Raw genomic sequence first — 21,969 nt, forward strand, 5'->3', positions numbered from 1 at the left:
CAAATGGGTTGAAAATCTCACTGTAACTTACCATTTTGGTCTTTGACCAACACTGGGGTGATCATTTCTTTGACATCACTGAATCCAGCGTGGTTCTCAGCTCGGACTCTGAAGAAGTACTCTGTGTTCTCCCTCAGACCAGACACTGTGTATTGCAAGGACTTGGTTACTCCGCACTTGACCCATTTCTCCTGGCCTTTCTCCAACGCTTCCACCAAATATCCCGTAATTCTGCTGCCCCCGCTCTGCTCTGGTTTGACCCAAGCCAGGGTTATGCTCTCCTTGGTCACATCAGTCACAGCAAGTTTTGCAGGTGGGCTTGGTTTTTCTGGAAAAACAAAGCAATGTGTTATGCTGATCTGGTCCTGTCACATTCTATGATGCATTATTTCGTGAAAAGTCCAATACCTGTGATCTTGGTTCCTTCTTTGGTCTCAGCGGGAACTCCTATACCAAACTCATTCTCGCCGGTCACTCTGAAGTAGTACACCCCGCCCTCTTGCAGGTCTGACACTTTGTATGTTAACCTATGGCACATGTCAGTCAACTGAGTCCAGCCCTTCTTACTGGCCTCACGAATATCCACTAGATAGTTCTTTACTGGTCCTCCTCCTTCATTCTCTGGAGTATCCCATGTCACTGTCGCAGAGTTCTTGGTCACATCCTTGACCACGACACATGCCGGAGGTCCAGGAGAATCCAGGACTCTGACATTGAGGGTCAAGGAGGCTGTACCCGCAACACTGGACAAGGTGATAGTATATTTTCCAGAATCATTGCGAGTGGCTTTCTCCAAAGTGATTGACGTGAAGGTGTCTGTGGTGTCAATGACAGCACGGACCCTTAGGTCTACATCTGGCTTGCTCCAAGTCACACTGGGGATGGGTTTGCCTCTGAAGGGCACTGTCATGGTGAAGGAGCTTCCATCCTTCACAATAAGAGTTTTCCTCATATCATTGCTTATGTCAAAGACGGGCTCTTCTTCCCGTTCCTTAGCCAGCTGTTTGTCAGACTCCGGACTGGGCTCGCTGACCCCAATCTTGTTGATTGACTTCACCACAAACATGTACTCTGCACCAGGTGCCAGTCCCACCACTGTGAACTCTGTATTCTTGGTGTTCTGGACACCGACTGTCCATTCATCATCCAAAGTGTTTCTGTATTCCACTCGGTAACCGGTCACAGGTGCACCACCGTCAAAGAGTGGTTTATTCCAGCACAGGGTAACAGTGGTCTTTGTTGAGTCAATGATCTTGGGCTTGGCCGGTGGGGAAGGCAAGAACTGGGGATCTTCAGCCTTGGTGAGTGGACAGGCAATGCTGGGATCGCTGAGCCCGGCAGCATTCTCTGCGAACACTCTGTATTCATACTCACAGCCCTCACGAAGGTGTGATGCTTTAACTCTGAGGTCATAAACCGGTTTCTTGTTAACACGGCACCAGCGAAGGCCGGTTTTCTCTCTCTTTTCGATGACATAGCCAGCAATGCTGCTTCCCCCGTCAAAGATCGGTCTTTCCCAGCAGATGGTCATCGCTTCGCTCGTAACTGCGGTGACCTCGACATTAGTGGGAGCAGAGGGCACTGTGAAGGGATCCAAGGCCTTTGTTGGCTCACTTTCAAGGGCTTCGCCATCCCCATATTTGTTGACTGCTCTAACTCTGAAAATGTACTCATTTCCTTTAAGCAACTTAGTGACTTTGCAGGTGGTGGCCTTCATGTCACCGTGCACAAGAGTCCAAGCCAGTCGGCTAGTCTCCCGTTTTTCGACAATGTAATGCATAATATCAGCGCCGCCATTCTCCCGAGGAGGGCCCCAGGCCAGGGTGCATTTTTCAGCTGTCAAGCCAGACACAGCCAAGGGTCCTGAAGAAGGTCCAGGCCTATCCAGAACCTTACAGTTGATAGCCACAGACCTGGTTCCTGCCACATTGTGCAGAGTCAGGACATACTGGCCAGAGTCCCCCCTGATAGCATCTCTCACCAGCAGGGTAGTTGTGAAATTGGTGGTGGTGATCTCACATCTGGCCTTGCCCTCAATTTCCTTTCCATCTTTAGACCATGACACGACAGGAAGTGGTCTCCCAGTAGTTTCAGCGTCGATTTGAATAATTTCTCCTGCTTTGATGACAAGCAGTTGTCTGAACTTTTCTTCCAAGATGATAGTGGGTGGATCTACGTCATCCTTCACTGTTACAGGTCCAGTACTCTCAGAAGGAACACTGAACATCTCAGCAGAATTCTTAGCGATAACCTGGAAGTCATACTGGACGTCTTCAGTTAGGCCTGTCACATCAAAGTAAGTGTCCTGCAGGTTGGTGAAGTTACATTTCAGCCAGCGGCCATTTGGAAGCTCTTTGCGTTCAACAATGTAGCCGGTAATCTTGGTTCCACCATCATGTTCTGGACTCTCCCAGAAGAGGGAGACTGAGGTCCTTGTGATATTGGTCACTCTAAGGTTGCGAGGAGGTTCACATGGATCCCTTGCTGCCACTGGCTCACTAGCTTTAGAGCCTGGACCAATGCCAGCCATGTTCTCCGCGTAGACTCTAAACTGATAGAGCAAGCCCTCTTCAACGCCAGTCATCTTAAACTGGCTCTCAGCTAGAAGACCTCTGTTCATTTTGGTCCAAAGGATGCTGCTTTGGTCTTTGCATTCAATGTGATAACCAATAACAGGGCTTCCGCCATCCTTGATCGGTCTGTCCCAAACAACAAGCATGCCAGACTTGTTGGCATGGGAAACACGAATGTTGACAGGGGAGCCTGGAGCTTCAAATGGATACTGAGCAACAACAGGAGCAGAGTCAACAGCGTGACTCTTGCCGTATCGGTTCTCAGCTGCAACACGGAACTGATACTCTGTTCCCTGAGTTAGACGGGACACTTTAATTGAGTTCCTGGCAACGGTAGCAGACACAATCTGCCATACGGTTGTGGTCGTGTCTCTCTTTTCCACCACATAATTATTAATCTGGCATCCGCCGTCGTAGGTCGGAGCATCCCAAGACAAAGAGATGAAGTCAGCGCTCACCTCATCCAGCTTAATGTTACTGGGCGGGCCTGGTTTGTCCAGGATGATAACAGAGATTTCACCTGTCGTAGTGCCCACAGAATTTGTAAGGGTGATCTCATACTTCCCTACGTCTTCCCTGGTGGCATCCTTGATGAATATTTTAGATGAAGTCTTTGCGGTAAGAACATTGACTCGGGTTGTCTGCTTCAGCACCTGACCATCTTTCTTCCAGGTCACTTCAGGCTGCGGCCGGCCTTTGAAGGGAACGTCAATCTTCAGGTCATCTCCTGCTTTAACACTGTATGTACTAAACAGCAGGTCGACGACAGGTTGCATCGTGATGTCCCTCATCATCACCGGGTCAGCTAGAGGTTTGGGGTCACTCCTACCCTTGTCATTCACTGCAATAACCCTGAAAAAGTACTCCTCATCTGTTGTAAGACCTTCAACAGTGGCCCCCAGTGTTTTAACTTCACTGCACAAACTCCATATTTCGTCGCCGTAGGGCTGCATTTCCACAATGTAGCCTGTAATCTTGCTGCCTCCATCATGGTCAGGTTTCTCCCAGGACAGCGTGACAGTGTGACGGGTGACATCCACCAGCTGAACTCTACCAGGAGGCAAAGGAGCCTCCGAAACTTTGACTTGTTCCGTGGAGGCAGGCAGACCCACACCAAGTTCATTTACACCCAGTACACGGAAGTAATACCGGCCTCCCTCCTGTAGGTCAGAGATCATGTAAGAGTTCCTCACACAATTGGCACTCACGCTGGTAAAGGCCATTCTCTTCTGCTCTCTCTTCTCCACAATGTAATGAGATATCTTTGCCCCGCCGTCGATAAGTGGAGGCTCCCAGGAGAGAGAGACAGAATTTCTTTTCACATCTTTCACCTCAAGGTTCATTGGTGCACTAGGTGAGTCCAGGACTCGGACATTGATGAAGGCCGATTTAGTACCACTCATGTTCTCCAGCGTTAGTACATATTTGCCGGTATCAAATCGGTCGACATTCTCAATCACTAACATAGTGTAGGAACTTGTCACCTCAATCTGGGCACGCTCATTCAGAGTGCCATCTGCCTTTGACCATCGGACCTCTGGCTCAGGCTTGCCTCGAATTGTGACAAACAGACGCAAGGATGCAGTGGCCCTAACATTGACCATCTTTCTTAGATCACAGTCGAGTTCAATTTCAGGAGCTTCGAGCTTCTCAGCAGCGATGACACAACCGAGCAGGTCTACATGTTCACCCACACCCTGACAGTTAACGGCGCAGATGCGGAAATTGTATTCGGTGTTCTCCCTCAGTTTTTTCACTGTGTAGTTAGTAGCCTGCACACCAGTGTGTGGGGTGCAAATGACCCATTCATCCAGTGCAGCCTCCTTCATTTCAACAATATAACCACAGATGTGCGCTCCGCCGTCATATATAGGCCTAGTCCAGGTCAAGGAGACTGTTGTGCTGGAATGGTCAGTGACCTTCGGGTTGTTTGGAGGTCCTGGTGGGTATATGGCATCACATGCCTTGATGTACTGAGTTGGTGGACTGGGCATGCCCATGCCAGCGGCATTTTCAGCAGAGACCCTGAATTCATAAGAGTGGCCCTCTGTGAGAGCCGTGCATCTGAACCTCAGGTCAGTCAACCGTTTCTTGTTGCATTTGCTCCATCGGATGCCATCTTTGTCACGTTTTTCCAGGATGTAGCCCTCAATCTCGGCTCCTCCGTTGCTCTCCGGCCTTTCCCAGGTAAGCACAATGGAGTCCCTGGTGACTGCACCGGCCTCTGGCATCGACGGCGCACTTGGAGAGGTGAACGGATTGCGTGCAACAACTGGCTCTGATTCTAGTGGTTCTCCAACACCGTATTTGTTGACAGCCGTGACTCGGAAGATGTACTCATTTCCAGGCAGCAGTTTGGTAACTTTATAGCTGATGGCTTGAATCTTGGGCTCCACCATAGTCCACGACAAACGGCTGGTCTCTCGCTTCTCAATGATATAGTGTGAAATGCCGGCTCCGCCGTCCTGCGAGGGATGGTTCCAGTGCAGATAACACTTTTCAGCAGTGACACCTTTGACCTCCAGCGGGCCATCTGGTGGCCCGGGTCTATCCAGAACCTTCACGTTAACTGGGATCATCTTGACTCCTCCGACATTCACAAGTTTGAGAACAAAGTGTCCGCCATCTGTTCGGATGCAATCCTTCACGGTCAAGACAGTGCGTGTAAGTGTAGTCTTGATCTCCATTCTTGGCGTAGTCTTGTCAATCTCCTTTCCATCCTTCAACCAGATGACCTGAGGCAGAGGCTTGCCGGTGTAGTCTGCATCAATGATGAAAGTCTCACCAGCATGAACAACCGTTAAATCCTTGAATTTAGAATCCATGGTTGCTTCAGGGGCCTCAATTTCATCCTTGGCAGTTATTTCTCCTGTGCTTGGAGAGGGACGGCTGGATATGCCAGCTGCGTTCTTGGCAACAACTCTGAACTCATAAACGCAGTCCTCAGTCAGGCCAGTGATAGTGAACTGGGTATCAATTATGTTGGTAAAGCTGGCCTTCATCCAGCGTGTATCAGGGTGTTTCCTCCTTTCAATCAGGTAGCCGGTAATCACGCTACCTCCGTCATACGGTGGAGTGGTCCACTTAAGCGTTACATGGTTCCGTGTTATTTCAATGGCCTCTGGAGTACCCGGTGGGTCGCAGGGATCCCGAGCCACTGTGCTATCTGAGACCTTGCTAACTGGACTCAGTCCGGCAATGTTTTCTGCATAAACCCTGAATTCATACTCAATGCCCTCCTCCAGATCTGCCGTCTTGAAACGTGCATCAGGGATGAGCAGCTTGTTGAGCTGAGTCCACAAGAGGCTGTTCTTCTCCTTCCTTTCCAGATGGTACCCAAGAACGGGACTTCCACCATTGTTCGCGGGTGGCTTCCACTCAACGACCACGCTGTCCTTGGTCGCAGCAGTTACAAAGGGTGCCATTGGTGCATCAGGTACGCTGAATGGATACTGAGCCATGACTTGTGGTGAGACAATAGCAGAACTCTTTCCATATCTGTTCTCAGCAGACACTCTGAACTGATATTCCACGCCAGTCTTCAGGTTGCTGACTTTGATGGTTGTTCTTGCGATGGTCGCAGACACAATCTGCCAAGCTGTTGTGGTGGTGTCTCTCTTCTCCACAATGTAGTTGTTAATCTGACAGCCGCCAGTATACGTTGGTGGTTCCCAGGAGATTGTTACATAATTGGAGCTCACTTCGTCAATCTTCACAGGACCAGTGGGCGGGCCCGGTTTATCGAGAATGATTACAGTAATCTCTTCTGTTGCAGTTCCGACATTGCTGCTGGCTGTGATGGTATATTTGCCTGAATCCTCCCGCTTTGCATCCTTGATGCACAGCTTTGTTGATGTAGGTGTACCAGATACGTTAAGCCTGGTCGTCTCTTTAAGAGCCTGTCCTTCTTTCTTCCACTCCACTTTAGGCACTGGACGTCCAGTCACTGGAATCTCAATTTTCAAATCTTCACCACTTTGCAAACTGTAAGTGTCGAATCTCATCCTGAATCCGGGCAACATGGTCAAATCCTTGGCTATGACCGGTGCAGCAAGAGGCCTGGGGTCACTCTTACCCTTGTCATTGAAGGCAGATACTCTGAAAAGATATTCGTGTCCGGCAGTGAGGCCTGTGACCATTCCTTCGCAAGTCTTGGTTGTGGTGGCTACCACCCATTCTTCAGAGTCCATAGATTGCATTTCAATGTAGTAACCGATAATCCTGCTGCCTCCGTCATGGACTGGTTTCTCCCATGACAACGAGGCAGTTGTTTTAGTGACTTCGGTTAAAGTGACTTTACCAACGGAGAGAGGAGGCTCAGAGGTCTTAACCGAGTCTGTTGTCTCGACTGGTAGTCCTACACCAAATTCATTTTCGGCAAGGACCCTGAAGTAGTAGATTGTTCCCTCTGCGAGGCCAGTAACTCGATAGCTAGTCTTTGTGCACTTGTTGTCCACATTTGCGTAAACCTTCCTGTTGGACTCACGCTTTTCAACCAAGTAATTCTTTATTCTTGCACCACCGTCAATAAGTGGGGGCTTCCAACTCAGGGTGACACTCTCCCGTTTAATATCTTTGACGGTGAGGTTCATGGGCGCTCCTGGAGTGTCCAGAACTTTGACGGACACAAATGCAGATTTGGTGCCAGCGCTGTTCTGCAGATTAAGGATGTATTTTCCGGCGTCATGTCTATCACAGATATTGATGGAGAGCTGCGTGTAGTCTTCTCCCATCTCAAGTTGAACTTTACTGGGCAGTTCACTGTCCTCCTTGGCCCAGCTAATCTCAGGTGTAGGACGACCCTTAAATGGAATGCCAATTGTCAATGGGGCTCCCGCACGGACAATAATTCCCTTTCGCAGTTCTGCATCTAGGGTCATCTCTGGAGCATTCATTTTATCGACAGGTGTAACTACGCCCAGGACTTCGGTTGGCTCCCCAATGCCCAGCTTGTTGATGGCACAGACGCGCACTTTGTATTCCTGATGCTCAGTCAACTTGTTGATGGTAAACTTGGTGACATTTACTCCAGAAGGTGGCGTGCAAATCGTCCACTCCTCCTCATCAGCCTTCATGATTTCAACAGCGTAACCTTGAATCTCACAGCCACCATCATATATGGGCCTGTGCCATGCCAGATTTATGGAGTCCTTTGTGGTGTCTATCACATGAACATTGGTGGGGCTGCCAGGCTCAAAAGTGGGGTCACAGGCTTTCAGGTAAGGTGTTGAAGGGCTTGATTGACCCACGCCAGCTGCATTCTCAGCAGAAACCCTGAATTCATATTCATGGTCCTCCGTTAGTCCTGTGACTCTGAAACGCAAGTCTGTTACCCTGCGCTTGTTGCACTTGGTCCACCTTATGCCAGCCCGGTCTCTCTTTTCCACAATGTAGCCAACAATTTCACTGCCTCCGTTGGTCTCAGGTCGGTTCCAGCAGGCAGTCATAGAGTCCCTGGTAATGTTGGTGATCTCAATATCCCGAGGTGCACCTGGCGGGACAAATGGATTCCTCATGAGAACTGGCACCGATTCCAAAGGCTCACCTTCACCGTATTTGTTGACTGCCATGACCCTGAAGATATATTCGTTTCCTTTCAAGAGTTTGGTGACCTTGAACATGGTGGCTCCGCAGTCACTGGAGACCACAGTCCATGCCATTCGGCTTGTCTCTCTCTTCTGAATGATGTAGTGAGAAATGCTGCTGCCACCATCGTGCCTTGGTGGAAGCCACGACAGGGAGCACTTCTCCTCAGTGACATTGCTGACGGTAAGAGGTCCCTCTGATGGACCTGGTCTGTCGAGGACCTTTACGCTGAACGGCACAGTCTTGCTGCCTGCCACGTTGGTCAGTACCAGTGTGTACTGCCCACCGTCCACTCTGATGACGTCCTTCACAACAAGAAGAGCTTTAAAGTCTGTATTTTTAATCTCGGCTCTGGCCGAGTTTTCCACTTCGACATCGCCCTTAAACCACTGAGCCGTGGGAATGGGTTTCCCGGACACGTTGGCCTCCAAACTGAATGTGTCCCCAGCATTGACGACAAGGGTTTGATTGTACATGGCCTCCATCTCACAGTTGGGCGGGTCAACTTCGTCTATTGCTGTGATGGATCCAGTGCTCTCAGAAGGCTTGCTGACAGCACCGGCTGCATTTCTTGCAATGACTCTGAAGTCATATTTGCTGTTTTCTGTCAAGCCGGTCACTGTGAATTCAAGGTCCATGACATTTGCAAAACTGGCCTTCATCCACTTTCCTTCAGGAAGATCACGTTTCTCCACGACATAGCCAGTTACTAGACTTCCGCCGTTGTACTGTGGGGCCGCCCACCTGAGCTTCACAGAGTGTCTGGTCACTATTAGTGCTACTGGACAGCCAGGAGCATCACACGGATCACGGGCCACATAGACCTCCGACACTTTACTGCATTTTCCAATGCCAACTATGTTCTCAGCATAGACTCTGTATTCATACTCAATGCCTTCCTCCAAAGGAGTGGATTTGAACCTGCAGTCTTGGATGAGAGTCTTGTTAATCTTGGTCCAAAGTATGCTGTTCTTCTCTTTCCTTTCAAGATGATAGCCCAAGATAGCGCTGCCTCCGTCAGATGGAGATTTGTGCCACTCCACTCTCATGTAGTCTCTGGCGTATGAAGATACAAACGGTGTACCCGGTGGCCCAGGCTCTTGGAATGGATACTGCGCCACAACCGGGTCGGAATCAATGGCATAACTCTTGCCATATCTGTTCTCGGCGTAGATTCGGAATTGATATTCAGCACCCGTCTTCAGATTGCCTACTTTGAGGGTTGATCTTGCCACAGTGGCAGACACCACTACCCAGTTGGTGGTGGTGGTATCCCGTTTCTCGACAACATAGTTTGATATTTGGCAACCGCCTGTGTAAGTAGGAGGTTCCCATTTAAGTGTGATGCTCTCTGCACTGACATCCTCTAATTTGACAGGTCCCGTAGGTGGTCCGGGCTTATCCAAAGTGATAACCTCAACAGTGGCTTCCTTGGATCCCAGATCATTGGCAACAGTAATGGTGTACATGCCTCCATCTTCTCTGGTGGCATCCTTTATAGTCAGTGTGGTCTGTTGTCGTGAATCTCTGACATTTACTCTGGTAGTCTGCTTGAGGAGGACTCCATCCTTGGACCAAGTGATGGTTGGCTTTGGATGGCCTGCGACTGGCACTTCGATTTTGAGGTCGTGTCCCACTTGAACACTGTAGCTACTCATTTTGGGTCTGACGGCCGGCTCAATTACAAGGTCCTTTGCAACAACTGACTGAGCCAGTTGTCTGGGGTCGCTCCTGCCCTTGTCGTTGACGGCGACCACTCTGAACTGATACTCTTCTCCCTTCAGCAGGTTACTCACCAGGGCTTCGGTTGCCTTCCCACTGGCACAAACAGACCAAAAGTCGGTGTCCATCGGAGCCAGTTCGACTTCGTAGTGGCTTATTCTGCTGCCACCATCATGTGCAGGCTTCTTCCACGTCAAGGTGACAGTACTGTGTGTAACATCGACAACGCTGACTTTACCAGGGGGCTGTGGTTTCTCAGATATCTTAATTGGTTCAATCGTTTTGGCAGGCAGACCGACGCCGTACTCATTCTCAGCCAGCACTCTAAAGAAGAATATTCCACCCTCTGGGAGAGATTCCACTTTCCATGTCATCTTATTGCAGATAGTGATTGGAGAGTAAACCTTCCGAGTGCTCTCTCGCTTCTCCACGATATAGTGCTTAATCTTCGAGCCGCCATCGAGGAGCGGAGGCTCCCATGTCAGCGTGACAGAATTCTTGGTAATCTCCTTCACCAAGAGGTTAGTTGGAGGGCTTGGGGAGTCCAGGACTCTGACACTGATGAAGACAGACTTTATTCCGCTGGCATTTTCTGCAGTAAGCGTGTATTTGCCGCTGTCAAATCTGTCCACGTTCTCGATGACAAGTGACGCACAGCTATCTGTGTTATCAATTTGGGCTGTCTCCTTCAGCTCCCCATCAGCTTTGCCCCATTTTACCTCAGGGGCTGGACGACCTCTTACAGGAACAAAGAGCCTAAGTGTGCTTGCGGCTCTAATGTTGATCATCTTTCTCATATCAGCATCCAGGTCCAGGTCAGGCGCTTCAAGCTTCTCTTCCAGAGTGATTTTTCCTGGAAAATTGGCCTGCTCACCGACACCAATTTTGTTGATGGCACACACTCTGAACTGATACTCGTGCTTCTCTAGGAGCTTTGTCACCGTAAACCATGTTTCTGCGATTCCAGAGGAAGGAGTACACATGAACCACTCATCTGACGCACTGTTACACGCCTCTACAATGTAAGCCTGAATTTCACAGCCACCGTCATAGATGGGTTTACCCCAGGTCAGGGTAACGGTCGATCTTGAGGTGTCCACCACTTTGGGATTGTTTGGCGGGCCTGGTTTGAAGACAGGATCCAAAGCTTTGTAATATGTTGTTGGGAGACTGGGTGTTCCCATGCCAGCAGCATTTTCAGCAGAGACCCTGAATTCATAACTGTGATTTTCTTGGAGCCCAGTCACTCTGAAACGGAGCTCACTCACATTACGCTTGTTGCATCTGGTCCATCTAACACCGTCCTTGTCACGTTTCTCCACAACATAACCTTGGATGGCACTACCACCATCATTACTTGGTCGTTCCCAGGTCACTACCATGGAGTCTTTGGCAATTGTGGAGACCTCTACGGCTGTTGGTGGGTTAGGAGTGACAAATGGATTTCTGGCAATCATGGGCTCAGATTCCAGAGGCTCACCCACTCCATATTTGTTCACTGCGATGACTCTAAAGATGTACTCATTACCAGGAAGAAGCTTTGTGATTTTTAGATTCAGGGTCTGAACTTTCTGTTCAACCACTGTCCAAACCAGTCTGCTTGTCTCTCTCCTTTCAACAATGTAATGGGAAACATCACTACCGCCATCCTGCAAAGGTGATTTCCAGGAAATGGAGCACTTCTCACTTGTGACACCGTAGATTGAAATAGGGCCCTCAGGTGGACCTGGCCTGTCCAGAACTTTGACATTAATATTCACAGATTTCTCTCCGCCCACATTCTTCACCAGCAAAGTATACTGGCCTCCATCAACACGAATGGCTTCTTTGACAATTATACAGGCTAAAAAGTCTGTGTTCTTGACTTCCAGGCGTGCTGCTTCACTCATGACTTGACCGTCCTTCAGCCAGTGTACCGTGGGTACAGGTTTGCCGGAGATAGTTGCCTCAAGCCTGAATGACTCTCCAGCATTCACAATCACAGCCTGGGAGTATTTGGCATCCAGGTCAATTTGGGGTGGATCCACCTCATCCTTGGCAGTGATTGCTCCAGTAGAGTCAGATGGTTGACTGCTGACACCCGCTGCATTTTTGGCAATGACACGGAACTCATAAATCTGATCTTCAGTGAGACTCGTGACAACAAAGGAAGTCTCAATGACGTTGGCGAAACTGGCCTTCATCCACCGTCCTGCTCCTTCCTTCTTCTCCACCACATATCCGGTGATTTTTATGCCACCATCATACTCAGGTTTGGACCATTTGAGGGTCACCTGGTTTCTGGTTACAATAACAGCCTCCGGCTTTCCTGGTCTGTCACAAGGGTCTCTGGCTACCTGCAATTCACTCACAATGCTTGCTTTGCTAAGGCCGACAATGTTCTCAGCATAAACTCTGAACTCATATTCAATACCCTCTTCCAGGCCAACTACTTTGAATCGGGCCTCAGGGATAAGCTGTTTGTTCTGCTTCACCCACAAAATACTGTTTTTCTCTTTGAGCTCAAGGTGGTAGCCCAGGATTTTACTTCCACCATCACTGCTGGGTTTATCCCATACGACCAGCATGCTCTCCTTGGTGGCTGACTGGACAACCACGGAACGAGGTGAAGCGGGTACGTCGAATGGATACTGAGCCACTATGGTTTCAGAGAGCAATGCCGAGGACTTGCCATATCGATTCTCTGCGGCAATCCTGAATTGGTACTCACATCCGGTCTTCAGACGTACAGCTTTTATGGTGGTTCTGGCCACTGTAGCTGATACGATCTGCCAGTTTGTGGTTGACGTGTCTCTTTTCTCAACAACATAATTGTTGATGCTACAGCCACCATCGTACTCCGGTGGATTCCAGGACAAGACCACACTGTCTGCGGTGACTTCATCCAGCTTGATTGGGCCAGTTGGAGGGCCTGGCTTGTCTAGTACCACCACATTTATGTCTGTAGTCGCCTCTCCAGCTGTGTTAATAAGTTTGATGGAATATGTGCCCACATCATCTCTGCAGGCCTCCTTAATGACCAGAAGAAGGTTCTTTTCTGTGCTTTCAGCATTAACTCTGGTTGTCTCCTTGAGGACGAGGCCGTCTTTAAACCAAGTTGCTGTTGCTTTGGGGCAGGCAGCATATGGTACGTCAATCTTCAGATCATCTCCTGCAAGCACACTAAACATGCTGAAAGACAATTTGAATGTTGGCGCTATAACCAGATCTTTGGCCACCACAGGCATGCTGAGAGCACGTGGATCACTAACTCCCTTTTCATTGGTTGCCGATATACGGAACATGTACTCCTCTCCCTGTGTTAAACCGGTTACAACCGCCTCGTTGGTCTTAACTGCCATAACCTGAGTCCACTTTTCACTTTCACTACCCTGCATCTCAACAATGTAGCCAGTGATCCTGCTGCCACCATCATGGTCAGGCTTCTCCCAGGTGAGAGTAACACTTGTGCCTGTAACCTCACGGAGGGACACCTTTCCTGGAGGTAGGGGTCTCTCTGACACCTTAACGGGGTCAAACGTCTCCACTGGGAGGCCGATGCCATATTCGTTCTCAGCCAGAACTCTAAAGAAATACATCTTTCCTTCCTCCAGTTCTCCAACTTTCCAGCTGGATTTGTGGCAGTTTGCGCAAACCGTGGAGTAGGCCTTTCTGTTTGACTCACGCTTCTCAACAATGTAATTACGGACTCTGGAGCCACCATCAATTAAAGGCGCATCCCAAATGAGCGAGACTGAGTCTTTGGTAACCTCCTTGATGAGAAGGTTTTGAGGGGCTCCGGGGGTGTCTAGCACCCTGACGTTAACAAAAGCCGTCTTACTTCCAGAGGCATTTTCCACAGTGACCATGTATTTGCCACCATCAAACCTGTCAACATTTTCAACTTGAAGAGTGGTAAATGATGATGTGACTTCAATGTTAGCTTTGTCCAGGGACTCCCCGTGCTCCCTTGACCATTTGACGTCAGGTGCCGGCCTTCCTTTAATAGGCACAAAGAGTCTGAGTGTGCCACAGGCTCTGATGCAGACCACTTTACGGAGATCCGCTCCAAGTTCAATTTCAGGAGGTAGTAACCTATCTTCAGCTTTCTGCGTTCCGGGGACAGCGGCAGGTTCTCCCACACCTTCACAGTTGGTGGCACAGATGTTGATTTTGTAGTCTTGGTTCTCTTTCAGACCAGTGATAGTGAACGAGGTCGCTGTCCATCCCTTCTTAGGAGTGTGAATGATCCATTCATCCTCTTCTGGCAGGCAGGTCTCCACAATGTAGCCTGTGATTTCAGAACCACCATCATAGACGGGCTTATTCCAAGCAAGGGTGATGGAAGACTTGGTTGTGTCTAGAATTCTAGGGTTCCCTGGAGGTCCAGGCTGGAAGATTGTGTCCATGGCTTTGTAGAACGGACTTGAGGGACTTGGCTGGCTCAGTCCGGCATTGTTCTCAGCAAAAATTCTGAACTCATACTCGTGGCCCGGTGTAAGGCCGGAGGCCTTGAATCGAAGGTCGGTTACAGTCCTTTTGTTGCACTTGACCCAGCGCAGTCCAGTCTTATCCCTTCTCTCGATTACGTAAGTGTTGATTCTGCTACCTCCGTCGTGTTCGGGGCGCTCCCAACAGACCACCATTGAGTCTTTGGTAATGGTTGTGACCTCAGGCTGCGAGGGCGGGTCACTGGGAACGTAGGGATTGGCACATATGACAGGCAGGGACTCTACTGGCTCGCCAATGCCATACTTATTCACAGCCATGACTCTGAAGACATACTCATTTCCCTTAAGAAGCTTGGTGACCTTGTACCTGTTTACTTGGAGATCTGTGGCCACGTTTGTCCAGGCCAACCTGCTGGTTTCACGCTTCTGAATGATGAAGTATTCAATCTTGGCACCGCCGTCATGTGTTGGATGCAGCCAGTTGAGGACACACTTCTCTGCAGCAATGTCAGTAACAGTTAAGGAATCGGGCGGTCCAGGTCTATCAAGGACCTTGACATTGAAAGTGAATTTCGCAAAGCCGCCCGGGTTACTGGCAGTAAGGCTGAATGCGCCACCATCTCTTCTCAAAGAGTCTTTGTTGATCAGAGTTGTGTGGAAAGGAGACGTCTTGATCTCCAACTTGCCGGTATCTTCGAGTTCCTTCCCGTCCTTGGTCCAAACAAGTGAGGGGATGGGTCGACCCGTCACATTGGCCTCCAGTGTAAACACTTCTCCTGCCATGACGACAACATTACTACTGTAAATGGGCTCGATGTTGAGCCGGGGCTCTTCAATGTCATCCCTGCATGTGATGGCTTCTGAAGGTTGAGAAGGGGCACTCACAGCCCCTGCTGAGTTGCGAGCAAACACACGGAATTCATAAACCGCGTCTTCAATCAGTCCACTGACTGTGTAGACCGTCTCGAGGATGTTGTTGAAGTTGGCTTTGAGCCAGCGCCCATTTGGCAGTTCTCGCCTCTCCACAGTGTATCCGGTGATGGAAAATCCTCCGTCTGCCTCTGGTTTGGTCCAGGAAACAGTCACCTCATGTCTGGTGATGTTCAGTGCCAAAGGTCTGCCTGGTGGATCCACCGGGTCCAGAGCATACAATGGGTCAGACGGTTTGCTGGGTTTGCTGAGACCAGCCAAATTTTCAGCAATAACACGGTGTTCATATTCAATTCCATCAACCAGGCCAGTTGATTTGAAGATGTTCCCGACCACAAGAGCGTTGCTGATCCTCTGCCACAGAATGCTGTTCCTCTCTTTTCGTTCCACGTGGTAGCCCAGAATGGGACTGCCTCCATCCGAAGATGGCTCGTTCCAGCTCAGAGTCATGGCATCCTTATTGTAAGATGTGACAACAGGAGACCCTGGCTGGCCTGGGACATCAAACGGATAGGCAGCCACCACTGGCTCAGAGACAATGGATGGTCCAATGCCATATCGATTTTGGGCCTTAACACGGAACTGATATCCAGTTCCAGTGATGAGCCGAGCTGCCTTAAATGTGGTGCGTATGACAGTGGCTGCTAACTCCACCCAGGAAGTACCAGTGGTCTCCCGCATTTCAACAATATAATTGTTGATGGGAACACCTCCATCATTTTCAGGAGCCTCCCAGGACATAAGGATATAATCGGATGACACCTCATCCATCTTGATAGGACCAGTGGGTGGACCTGGAATATCATGGACTAATACTGTGATTGTATCGGTCACCGTGCCAAGCATGTTCTTTCCTGTCATTGAATACTGGCCTCCATCAGTCCTCTTGATTTCACTAATGTTGAGGATGGTTGATGTTGCTGTGCTTTCAATGTTAATTCTTTGTGTCTCTTTTAGAACCGTGTCTCCTTTCTTCCAAGAAACAACCGGTCTAGGTTTTCCGAGTACTGGAATTTCTACCTTAACACGGTCCCCAGCCTTGGCAATGACGGTCTTCTGGTAGACACCACGTAAGTCAAATGATGGACCTGATGTTTGCTCTTTGATAATTGCCGGTCTGCTCTCACGTGGATCGCTTCTACCCGAAGCATTGACTGCCATTATACGGAAAGTGTATTCTTCTCCCTCAATTAGATTAGTCACAGTGTAGTCCAGAGCCTTGATGGCAGCAACATGGAGCCATTGCTCAGTGTCCGTCTTCTGGGCCTCAATGACATACCCGGTGATCAGGCTCCCACCGTCATGAAGAGGTTTGGTCCACGCCAAGCTGGCACCGTCACCCTTAACATCTGTGATGTACAGGTTTTCTGGTGGGGAAGGAGCCTGAGAAGCCCTGATTGGTTCAGAGGTTTCAGCGGGCTCACCAACACCCAGGTCATTTTCAGCAGAGATTCGGAAGTAGTAGTAAGCTCCCTCCTCCAGGTCAGTGAACTTGAAAGAGCACTTCTGCCAGGCGGTACTCACGACAGTGTAGGCCTTCTTTGTGGCCTCTCTCTTCTCAATTATGTAGTTGTGAATCTTAGAGCCACCGTCAATAATGGGGATCTCCCACTGAAGGGTGATACTTGTTTTAGCAATCTCTCTGGGTTTGAGATTAACCGGGGGCCCCGGCGTGTCCAGAACCTTCACGTTTACAAAGCCTGTCTTCTTTCCAGCAACGTTCTCCAGGCACAAATTGTACTTTCCGGCATCATATCTAGTGCAATCAGGAATGACCAGCAGGGTGTATGACTCGGTTGTGTCAATATGTGCGCGCATTTTCAGATTGACATCATCTTTACTCCAGGTAACATCTGGAACAGGACGGCCTCGGATGGGAACAAAAATACGGATTGACGTGCGGGCCCTGACTACCAGGGATTTCCGGAGTTCTGCGTCCAGCTCAAAGTCTGGAACGGACTCCTGGTCCACAAGTTCTGTTACTTTTTCAACCTCTGCAGGTTCTCCAACCCCCTCTGAGTTGACAGCTCTGACTCTGAAATTGTATCTGCCTCCCTTCTGCAATTTTCCGATAACATATACAGTAGCCTTCAGGTGGTACTCTGTCTCTGTCTCCCAGTCATCATGGCCTTCCTTTTTATACTCCACAATGTAGCCATCCACTGGTAGACCGCCATCATAGTGGGGTCGGCCCCACGTGAAAGTGGCAGACGTTTTAGTGGTGTCGGTAATCCTTGGGTTGGAAGGAGGGCCTGGTGGATCTGATGAACAGGAAAAAGAACTTGTTGAAGAAAACGACATCATGTGGCTCAAACAAGATGATTATTATTCTTGAATTACGTACACACGATGTCCTTGGTCAATGCCGGATGCGAAGGCTCACTGGGTTCTCCGAAGCCAGCCTTGTTCTCAGCAGTCACTCTGAATTCGTACTCGACCCCTTCGCTTAGGCCTTGCACCTTGAAGCGCAGGTCTGGTACCGTTCTCTTAGAAGCCCTGACCCACCTCATTCCTCGCTTCTCTTTCCTTTCTACAAGGTACCCCCTGATGTCACTGCCCCCATCCCGCACTGGTCTCTTCCATGAAATTGTGACAGAGTTCCTGCTGACGTTATCAATTTCTGGAGTTGATGGTGGACCTGGTGGACCTACGGGTGCAAAGTTGATTGTCATTTTTAGTGATGAAAATGTGACCCAGACAGCAAGTTTATGATAGGCACCTTCAAACATCAATAATATTGACTGAACTTACAATAACTGTCAACCATTTTGACGGGACCAGACAGGCTTGCGTCGCCAGTGCCATATTGGTTGACAGCAGACACCCTGAAGATGTACTCATTGCCTTTGATCAGTTTGCTGGCAACACATCTGCAGTCCATGACGTTTTCAGCCAGCTTGGTCCACTGCAGGCGACTGGTCTCTCGCTTCTCAAGGATGTACGACTTAATAGCGCAACCTCCATCCTCCTCTGGTGGAAGCCATGTAAGGGTGCACTTTTCAGCAGAAATGTTACTGGCTTCAATGGGCCCCGGAGGTCCAGGAACATCCAGAACTTTGACTTTGACGTGTTCTTCTTTGATGCCAAACGGGTTACTGGCGGTGATGGTGTACTCCCCAGTGTTCTTCCTGCTGGCATACTTGATTGCCACAGTGGAAGAGGTTGGAGTGCTAGTGATGTTGACAATGTCGGAGTTCTTGAGTTCACGGCCGGCCTTTGACCAGACAGCGGTGGGTGGAGGTTTGCCGACAATCTTGCAAGCCGAGACCACAATTGTATCTCCTGCACGGACTGATAGGCCATCCTTCATGTCTGGGTCAATAGTGATGCTCGGGGGTTCTGAGAAATCACGTGATGCAAAATGTTACATTGCAGGCTGAAACATTCAAAAATAAATGGTGACATCAATCAAAACCAGCTTACCATACTCATCCTTGCAAGTTAACAGATCAGTCGTTTCTGAGGGAAGACTAATAGCACCGGCAGAGTTCTTGGCCCTGACTTGGAATTTATACTGAGCTCCCTCTATCAGGTCAGTGACGGTGAAGGCGCATCCTTGAATGTTGACGTGGTTGGCCTTCATCCAGGCCTTACCGCCAGCCTCTAGCTTCTCTACCATGTAGCCGGTCAGTTTATAGCCGCCGTCATATTTGGGTGGAGTCCAAATAAGAGTGACTGATGTCCTGGTGACATTGATGACGTCAGGCTTTCCAGGAGGATCTAACAGAAGACAAAGACATCACTGGAGTCTTTTTCTGCCAGGCGCGAAAATGTAAAGTGTCGCCGAGTTGCATTTTACGTATGAAAAATACAATAGAAATAAAGTTTGACTGACTGACTGATCTCAAAACTCACCAATGGGATCCAGAGCAACAACAGCCTCAGTAGCTCTGCTGGCCTTCCCGAGACCTGCCATGTTCATGGCCAGCACCCTGAATTCGTACTCCAGGCCCTCGGTCAGTCCCGTGACCCGACACTCCTTCAATCTGAGAGGAGTCTTGCTGGCTCGTTTCCACATCAGACTGTTCCTCTCCTTAAACTCCACATGATAGCCTGCACACAATCACACAGTCAGCTTGGTGTTGCAGATTTCAGCTTTGCACCGAGGACATAATGGCACCCAGTTACCTGTAATTGGGGAGCCGCCCGTGTCTTTGGGATCAGCCCAGGTTAGGATGGCCGACTCATGGCGAATGCTCATTATCTCTGGAGGTGCTGGCGCCTCTGGGACATCTGGGGGCAGCGACAAAAGAAATATTTTTCAGCGAAATTAACCACCTAAGGTTATTTAGGTTCCGTCTTGGATACTCACTGAAAGGATGCTGCGCGATGACGGCGTCTGACCTCAGGTGCTCTCCAATTCCGTACTTGTTCTCAGCGAACACTCTGAAGAAGTACTCCACTCCGTCGTGGAGACGTATGACTCTCATGGTGGTTTTTTGGATTGCGGAAGCCACCGTGGCCCATTTGTTGTCTGTTGTCCTCCTTTTCTCCACAATGTAGTTGGACACCTCTGCACCTCCGTCATCTTTGGGCGGCCCCCATTCCAGGGTGATGCCGTCGGCTGTGATCTCATCAAACTTGATGGGGCCGGTGCAGATGCCCGGTTTTCCCACTACCTTGAGCTGCAACTTACAGTCCTTGGAGCCCAAACTATTCCTGATGTTGATGGTGTAGACTTCCGTGTCTCCTCTCTGGCAGTCTCTAATCAGAAGAGTGGTAATACCTTGGGACGCCTCAACACACATCCGCCCGGTGTCGCCGAGCGCAACGTCGCCCCTTTTCCATGTGGCTGTGGGGTACGGCACACCACTGATGGGGATGTTGATGCGGGCGGTAGTCCCCTCCTTCACCACGTAGCAACCGTCATGCAGACAGCTCAGGTTGCAATCAGGTAGCACTGGAGAGCAAAGGTGTTGCCATGTTGAGGACACTGAAGATACAGATTCCATGTTCCCCAGCCGCAGCCAGGATTTAAAAAAAAAACATTCATGTCTTTCTACACTATGGAGGCAAGACCGAATTTAGACTTAAGCTCCTTCAGTGTAGTACCACGTTGTGGTGCAATGCGTTGAGCAGCATGAGCGCTAGCTCTGGAAATGATGCCACATAATTGCGAAATAAAATATATGCAGCTTATATGTGTTCCTCTGCTTTGCGCATTGAAGAAGCAGTTGTTTCAAGGTTTTTATTTATTGTAAGACTGATGCTAATTTCTGTTATCGGTGTTTAGCGTCTGTGTTCTTTCAAAGCACCAAGGTAGGCTATCTTAGGCCTTTCACATTATATGTTAGCATTATGCTCAGATCTTAGTTGGAGAAATGTGCGAGCGAGAGAGAAAGAACAGCTGCTCCAACGCTTTACAAAGTATGTATTCAACAGTTTAAATGTGTAGTGGGAAGTGAAAAATCTTTTGAAGTCTTTCTATATTGCAGATTTCCACCAATTAAGGTTTAGGTCTGGAACGATAAATGCCAGTTTACTGTGAGATCATGAAAGCAGGCTACAGTCATGGATTCTTACCAAACTGGTCCTTGGCAACAGCCGTGATCTCAGAGGGCGGTCCCTCTCCGGACTCATTGAGTGCCTTGACTCGGAACAAGTATTCCTTGCCCTCTGTGAGCTCTCCAAGCGTCAGTGAGGTGTTCTTGCCCTTGGAAATCTGCTTCCACTTCCCGCCTTCACTCTGGTCCACGATATAGGCGCTGATGTGGCTGCCACCATCACTGACGGGCTTTTTCCAGGCTAGAGTAATGGAATCTTTGGTGGTCTTCTTGGCCTTCAATTCCATCACTGGACCAGGTTGCTCTGGAGGAGCATCAAAATTAGAATGACTGCTGTTCCAGTAAGAAAGGGTTTTTCCTTCTTTCTTTTTTAAGGTCAAGTTTCTTTATAGACATGACACACAGACAAATCAGGGAACCCGCATACCTGACGCTCGCACGCTGCCGGCGGTCTCACAGCCCTCTCCGATGCCGTAAGCGTTCTCAGCCAGAACTCTGAAGCAGTAGGCCTGTCCTGCCTCCAGGTTGGGAATCCTGTACGAGATCTTGTGACACTCAGTTGACACACAAGTCCAGGCCTTCCTTTCAGCCAGCCGCTTCTCCACGATGTAGCTCTTGACCGGACTGCCGCCATCAATCAATGGGGCGTCCCAGGTGATGCAGGCATGGTTTAGGGAGGTTTCCTTCACAGTGAGATTCTGAGGCGGTCCAGGAGAATCTACAGTGGAGGAATTGGGGAGTGGAATCAAAGGCAGCATGCCGCAACAGCTTCATTTAGTTAGGGCGTTTGAATTTTTTTTTTAAGTGAACACCCACAGTGCACAGTTGTGATGATAAAAGACAGCTAATAAACCAATGAGTCCTCCGTACGTTAGCTTTGGGAAAATTAAAGTTTTCGTGGCGAGGAATTTTCGATACCGTTTTTTTCAAACCGATCAGAGTATTCAACTCTTGAGTACTAATCAATACCAAAAACAACTAGTGCATCTGGTTGAACCGATGATAGAATTGTGAATAGATTTGACTTTTCTTTCATTCTGATGCACATGATTTGACAATGTTTTAGACCTCCACCGTGTAGTACCAAATACTAGCAAGAAATTTGCTATCTCACCGAGGACCTTGACCACAATGGTGTAGCTCTTGGACCCGCTGCTGTTTTCCAGCGTCAGGACATATTTGCCGGCGTCGTATCTGTCGATGTCTTCAACCATGAGCAAGGTG

The 21,969-nt window shown here is 49.2% G+C and overlaps 1 protein-coding gene across 1 annotated transcript; it reads right to left on the reverse strand.

The window, feature by feature from the left end:
* Positions 1 to 17: 17 nt before the first annotated feature.
* LOC148323977 (titin-like) lies at positions 18 to 21,032 on the reverse strand. The gene is made up of 9 exons (XM_088314504.1): positions 20,765 to 21,032; positions 19,554 to 20,141; positions 19,370 to 19,474; positions 19,097 to 19,294; positions 18,665 to 18,961; positions 17,993 to 18,580; positions 17,586 to 17,888; positions 409 to 17,502; positions 18 to 328 (listed from the first exon to the last, which is right to left on the reverse strand). Exons 1-9 carry the CDS (start codon positions 21,030 to 21,032, stop codon positions 18 to 20), a joined length of 19,752 nt encoding a protein of 6,583 aa, XP_088170630.1.
* Between the last annotated feature and the right edge of the window lie 937 nt (positions 21,033 to 21,969).

This window comes from Idiotropiscis lumnitzeri, chromosome 14 (genome assembly GCF_059441095.1).
Source record: "Idiotropiscis lumnitzeri isolate Australia: NSW breed Sydney's pygmy pipehorse chromosome 14, RoL_Ilum_1.0, whole genome shotgun sequence".
In the NCBI taxonomy this organism is placed as follows: Eukaryota; Metazoa; Chordata; class Actinopteri; order Syngnathiformes; family Syngnathidae; genus Idiotropiscis; species Idiotropiscis lumnitzeri.

What these genes read in the sequence shown, in the direction of transcription:
- LOC148323977 (XM_088314504.1), bottom strand. Translation starts at nt 21,032, where the DNA reads ATGGAATTGAAGGCCAAGAAGACCACCAAAGATTCCATTACTCTAGCC. An exon ending in TGTTGCCAAGGACCAGTTTG is followed by an intron (nt 20,142 to 20,764) that starts GTAAGAATCCAT and finishes TTTGCTCTCCAG; the next exon opens with TGCTACCTGATTGCAACCTG. An exon ending in GGGCGGCTCCCCAATTACAG is followed by an intron (nt 19,295 to 19,369) that starts GTAACTGGGTGC and finishes GATTGTGTGCAG; the next exon opens with GCTATCATGTGGAGTTTAAG.